This window comes from Haliotis cracherodii, unplaced genomic scaffold (genome assembly GCF_022045235.1).
Source record: "Haliotis cracherodii isolate W230 unplaced genomic scaffold, xgHalCrac1.p SCAF_32, whole genome shotgun sequence".
Lineage (NCBI taxonomy): Eukaryota > Metazoa > Mollusca > Gastropoda > Lepetellida > Haliotidae > Haliotis > Haliotis cracherodii.
Genome location: NW_027266289.1, coordinates 1533381 through 1539279, shown reverse-complemented (window position 1 = coordinate 1539279; position 5899 = coordinate 1533381). Strand labels below are relative to the sequence as shown.

Below are 5899 nucleotides of genomic sequence, written 5' to 3'. Positions count from 1 at the left end.
AAACAATTGTTGTTTTGCTCAATTGTTGCTTCGCCACTGTATAAGAAACAGATTTCAGTTGGGACTAAATTGGCTACTGTCACTGTCCGACTGAAACATCACTTACCCTGTGACGTAATAAATATTAATGCGCGCATTCAAGAAAAACTCGCAATGTTTCGGTAATGTTTGTGAGAGAGGGAAAGCGATTTTAAAACACAGAATTAAAGAATGACATTATATGATAAAGAAGTTATCGAGCTTGTGTGCTTGGGGATGGTAAATATCCTGTATTAGGAATAAATACTATGTATTTAGCTTGCCAAGGATATTCACCATCCACAACACACACTCGCGTGATAACCTCTATTTACTCACTTTTGTTTTCCTGGAGCAGCATTATGGGAGACATTCCGAGATGTTCTGTATCACATCCGGGGGCAACTCACTCACTCACTCACTCACTCACTCACTCACTCACTCACTCACTCACTCACTCACTCACTCGATCACTCACTCACTCACTCACTCACTCACTCACTCACGCACTCACGCACGCACGCACGCACGCACGCACGCACCCAAATCACCACACACGCACCCACCCACCCACCCACCCACCCAAAACTCACTCACTCACTCACTCACTCACTCACATCTGGACATTGCATTTAAAACAGAGCCAGTCTGCAGTCGAACTGGGAAGAAATGCCAGTGACACCTTTGTAATACAGTCAATCATAAGGAATCTACATGTTTATTTTATTAATTATCCCCCGTCTGTTCATCTGTCAAGTTTGATATGTATGTAACATCAAGATTATTGCTTTCTTTTGAACAGAATATCACCAGATACACATGCAATTATCTTTAGTATGCTCAACATGGCATATGGTGCATGTTCTGACTGACAGGGAATAACAAGGATGTGCACCAGTCGTGGATGTGTATGTTCTGTAGCTGTTATACATCAGGTGTTGAGACTGACAGGGAATAACAAGGATGTGCATCAGTAGTGGATGTGTATGTTCTGTAGCTGTTATACATCAGGTGTTGAGACTGACAGGGAATAACAAGGATGTGCACCAGTAGTGGATGTGTATGTTCTGTAGCTGTTATACATCAGGTGTTGAGACTGACAGGGAATAACAAGGATGTGCATCAGTAGTGGATGTGTATGTTCTGTAGATGTTATACATCAGGTGTTGAGACTGACAGGGAATAACAAGGATGTGCACCAGTCGTGGATGTATATGTTCTGTAGCTGTTATACATCAGGTGTTGAGACTGACAGGGAATAACAAGGATGTGCACCAGTAGTGGATGTGTATGTTCTGTAGCTGTTATACATCAGGTGTTGAGACTGACAGGGAATAACAAGGATGTGCACCAGTAGTGGATGTGTATGTTCTGTAGCTGTTATACATCAGGTGTTGACACTGACAGGGAATAACACGGATGTGCACCAGTAGTGGATGTGTATGTTCTGTAGCTGTTGTACATCAGGTGTGGAGACTGACAGGGAATAACAAGGATGTGCACTAGTCGTGGATGTGTATGTTCTGTAGCTGTTATACATCAGGTGTTGAGCCTGGCAGGGAATAACAAGGATGTGCACCAGTAGTGGATGTGTATGTTCTGTAGCTGTTATACATCAGGTGCTGAGACTGACAGGGAATAACAAGGATGTGCACCAGTAGTGGATGTGTATGTTCTGTAGCTGTTATACATCAGGTGTTGACACTGACAGGGAATAACACGGATGTGCACCAGTAGTGGATGTGTATGTTCTGTAGCTGTTGTACATCAGGTGTGGAGACTGACAGGGAATAACAAGGATGTGCACTAGTCGTGGATGTGTATGTTCTGTAGCTGTTATACATCAGGTGTTGAGCCTGGCAGGGAATAACAAGGATGTGCACTAGTAGTGTGAAACTTTTAAACAGGTGTACGAGTTACAACGTATGCCAGCTTATGAGCAAAGTATGAGTATGGTTTGATGCCGGATTTGTATTTGCAATATTCAAGCAAAAGCACGGCGGAGTGATACGTCTCACACATTGTACATATGTTTGGAATCGAATTCGGGCCGTCGGCGAGACGAGCAAATGCTGTTTCCTCGTCGCTATCACACCTTCTCAAGACAACCGTACGCATCAGATTCGAAGTGTCCTTTTTGAAAAAAATATATATATGAGAATATAGTTATAGATCAACTTATTTCTACGTTTTGCTTGACGTTTATCTTTGAATCGCGAAGTGTTGCTGCTTTATTTTAATTAGAAACTTTTCTATACGGCAGAATTTGAGTCAGTATTTGTTTTTTTATTGGAATGCGATTTCTCTTTGCTATCCCTGCCACCAGTCAAAGCTCCCCACTATGATAAGTGACCACAACCATGCTTGGAGTTCAACTCGCAACCGACTGACCATTTTGTTTACAAACAAATGATGACTTCCGTGACGCCGAATACAAATTGTTTTCTTTATCACTCTGAATTCTATTTCGTATCCACTATCATATAAATGGTACAGTAGGAATGTAAGGGGGAAGTTGGGTGATTTTATTAAGCTGGTTCCACTGTTGGTGCGCCACGCAAGCTCAGCGCGATAGTGATTTAAGTTTGTTTACAATCTCGAAGCAATCTGATTAAACAAATTAAAAGGTAAATTCCAGAGCTCGAGATGAGCTGAGTATTTGCGTAAAATACGCATCACATAAACTGAAATACACAGACAAATCAAATCTTAGCGTATCAAATATGCAATAAAAACTATGAATACGTTCTTGAAATATAATGTATGCTTTATTTGTTTATGCTATTATAACTATTAGATAAAACGATTGTATATGTAACAACTGTTAGATAACATGATTGTTTATTAGCCATCGCCAAATTCACAACGTCAGTTACATTCGGAAAAGCTTTTAGGACAAACACACTGATAGATGCCAAATGAAAAGCACATCGTGTCTTGTCAATATACATTATAGATATTGTATCTTAACACTTGTGGATAGGGAATTAAGAACTTACCTTCACTTTGTGTGAGTTCATGGGAGTATGAACCTTCATAGAGTGAGGGCCAAACTGTATGAACGTCCGAGTGTAAAGAAGGTGTTACGCGCTGGGAGGTAACTTCATTGAAATTGTTAATAAATATCTCGCCAATCAGAAATATTTCTTTTCAATTTCAGCAGCAATAATATGCATCACCATAGAAACAGATGTATATTCTGCCTTTGTTAAACTATATCGCCCACTTGATGCCTGTGCTGTACTTGCATTTGTCGTGAAGCCAGCTTTGCGCCGCCCTGTGAATTACTGATGTCGCATTTGGCAGAGAAAACAGCCGACAGCTTTGGTGTTTATAAGCTGGTGTAATATCTAATGGCGCAAGTTGACGACGCGCATAGGGAGCCGGGAACCAGCTTATAGTGTTTAGACCTAAGCTGGAATGCCGCGACGCCATCGACAGTGTGAATTCACTGTCATTGTACATTTGACGCCACGTCAGTTGGGCGAACCTCGGCTCGGTCTGAGGTCTCCGAGTGCAGCGAGATGTAAACAAACAGTTTTTTTGTGTTTTTCAAGATTAATTACAAACTTATGACGTACAATTAACGAAGAAATATATAACGACATGCATACATATATCACGAGGTGCGGTGCTTACATACCAATCACAAATAATCTCTATTTACACACAGTTAACAATTTACTAATTACCTATTCATGCGTAGTTCCAAACACAACAAATGACAAAATGTCTAAAATAGTTTTTAATTTTTTTATTTATCTCCAAAAACAACACAGAGTTTCACCTAAATCATGACATATGTACACACGACGACGTGAACGTCACCCACGTCACTGTCACGCCTCCTCCTCCGTTTACACAAACACGACACTGACGTCATTGAGCGCCGCGGGACACGAGGAGATCCACCAGTCGCGTATGTCCCTTGCGTCTCGCCACGTCGGCCGCTGTCTCCCCGTCGTTGTTCCTGGCGTTGATGTCCACCACGTTCAGTGACAGCACAAACTCCACCGTCTCCAAGTGTCCTCCAGCACAGGCGAGGTGAAGGATGTTGTTACCTCTCCCATTCACCAGTGACACATCGGCTCCTTTACCCACCAGGAGCTCCACCACCTCCCTGTGTTTCCACCGTGCTGCCTGCATCACCGGTGTCCAGCTCCTCCTTCCTCTACAGTTGATGTCCACCACATTCAGAGACAGCACAAACTTCACCGTCTCCATGTCTCCTCCAAAACAGGCGCGGTGAAGGGCGTTGTCACCGACATAGTCCACCTGTGACACATCAGCTCCTTTACTCACCAGGAGCTCCACCACGTCTCTGTGTCCATGCCGTGCTGCCCTAATCAACGGTGTCAGGCTCAACCATCTACAGCTGGCGTCGACGTTCAGAGACAGGAGCCGCTTCACCTCCTCCAGGTTCCCGGCCACGCTGGCGACACCGAGGCGGCGACAGTCTGCTGGTGATGAAGTCGCTGTAACACAAAGTAAACTCTGTACACATCTCGACGTCTTCGTCATACATCTACATTGTTCACACCTCAACGTGTTGACAATGACACGATACGTCATCGAACACTTCCAACATGGCTGACAATACATCGATCAAGGGAAAGGACAACAGCTGGTTCATGTAATCAAGGATTATGTATTTAATGTTTGAGAATCTTTCTGTTACATAAAGTAGTTGTAACAATATTCTATGTATGCGTGGAGTGTTTTAACGTTTGATAAACTGAGCTTTATAAGATGATACTGTCAGTACAGTTGCTGTTATATTAGGATAATAAGACATGACATTGAAGTATGTCAGTCTGTTTGTTTGTTGTTTTACGCCGCACTCAGCAGTAGTCCAGCAATAAGATGGCGGAGTCTGGTACAGACAGACAGTCCAGTGGTTGACAACATGAGCACCAATCTGAAATACGATGACGATGACACGACTCTGTGCAGCTCGTTTATTGTTGGAGGGATTAAAGTGAAATCTTTCTGCCTGCTGGGTTCTCCCACCTACCATGTGTCGGAGGCTTTTTTGTGGCCACTGGTATCCCCTCGGTCCGACTCGGACCACTCGAGGCTGAAACACAGAACATGCTGTTCAGAAAACTATACAAACCACATAAGCATTATACATACAAAATATGGCCATTCTACAAATTTTATGTATTTGAATGTTTTACTGATGAATAGAATTTTAAATACGTTTATCGTAGTAGAGGTATACATATATTGCGACTAACAAATCACTCAAACGACTATATTAATATACAACACAAACATTGAGATTGCTGTTCATCTGAGCCGCGTGTCTGTACACGCCTGTTGGATTCAGCCTTATTGCGGTACTGTCAATACAATTGTTGACTTGTTTCAAATTAATAGGATAATAAGAGTTTCCATTTATCAGCTTGTTATTGTAGAGACTGTTCGTATGAATTTTGTGGAGTGAACACTTTTGTATATGACAGTAATGGGGCACCATTCTCCTGCCGACAGGGCGCATAGCCCACCGGTCCCCAGGGGAGGTGTGAAGGGAGACGCGCCGAAGGCTCTTCTTCCCGCGCTTCTCTTTCTTCTCCTTGAGTCGAGGAAGACGGCCGTGGCCCACTGAAGTACCATCCCGAGTCACGTCAACTGCCCCGTCAACAGACAACGCCTCTCAGCTCGACATTTTACATAAATGTCTGCGCTTGGAACGTGCAAGGCATTCATTCACACATTCAAGACACAGACTTTTTTAACTTTTGTCAAAATATGAAATATTTGGCCTGATAGAGACCATGCAACCTGTCACTGACAGGATTAGAAATATTTTACCAGGCTTTATTTGTTTTGCATCACCTGCAAGGAGACTGAAGAACTCTGGAAGATGTTCAGGCGG

General features: G+C 42.9%; 1 protein-coding gene across 1 annotated transcript; it reads right to left on the bottom strand.

The window, feature by feature from the left end:
• Positions 1-3897: 3897 nt before the first annotated feature.
• LOC139477247 (histone-lysine N-methyltransferase EHMT1-like) lies at positions 3898-5637 on the bottom strand. The gene is made up of 3 exons (XM_071259799.1): positions 5529-5637; positions 5033-5095; positions 3898-4493 (listed from the first exon to the last, which is right to left on the bottom strand). The coding sequence occupies exons 1-3, from the start codon at positions 5635-5637 to the stop codon at positions 3898-3900; spliced, it is 768 nt and encodes a 255-aa protein (XP_071115900.1).
• Positions 5638-5899: the final 262 nt, after the last annotated feature.

Coding starts and splice junctions, on each gene's coding strand:
- LOC139477247 (XM_071259799.1), bottom strand. CDS start 5,637: ATGGTACTTCAGTGGGCCACGGCCGTCTTCCTCGACTCAAGGAGAAGA. Junction 5,096..5,528: donor CACACCTCCCCTGGGGACCG/GTGGGCTATGCG, acceptor TCTGTGTTTCAG/CCTCGAGTGGTCCGAGTCGG. Junction 4,494..5,032: donor AAAAAAGCCTCCGACACATG/GTAGGTGGGAGA, acceptor TTTGTGTTACAG/CGACTTCATCACCAGCAGAC.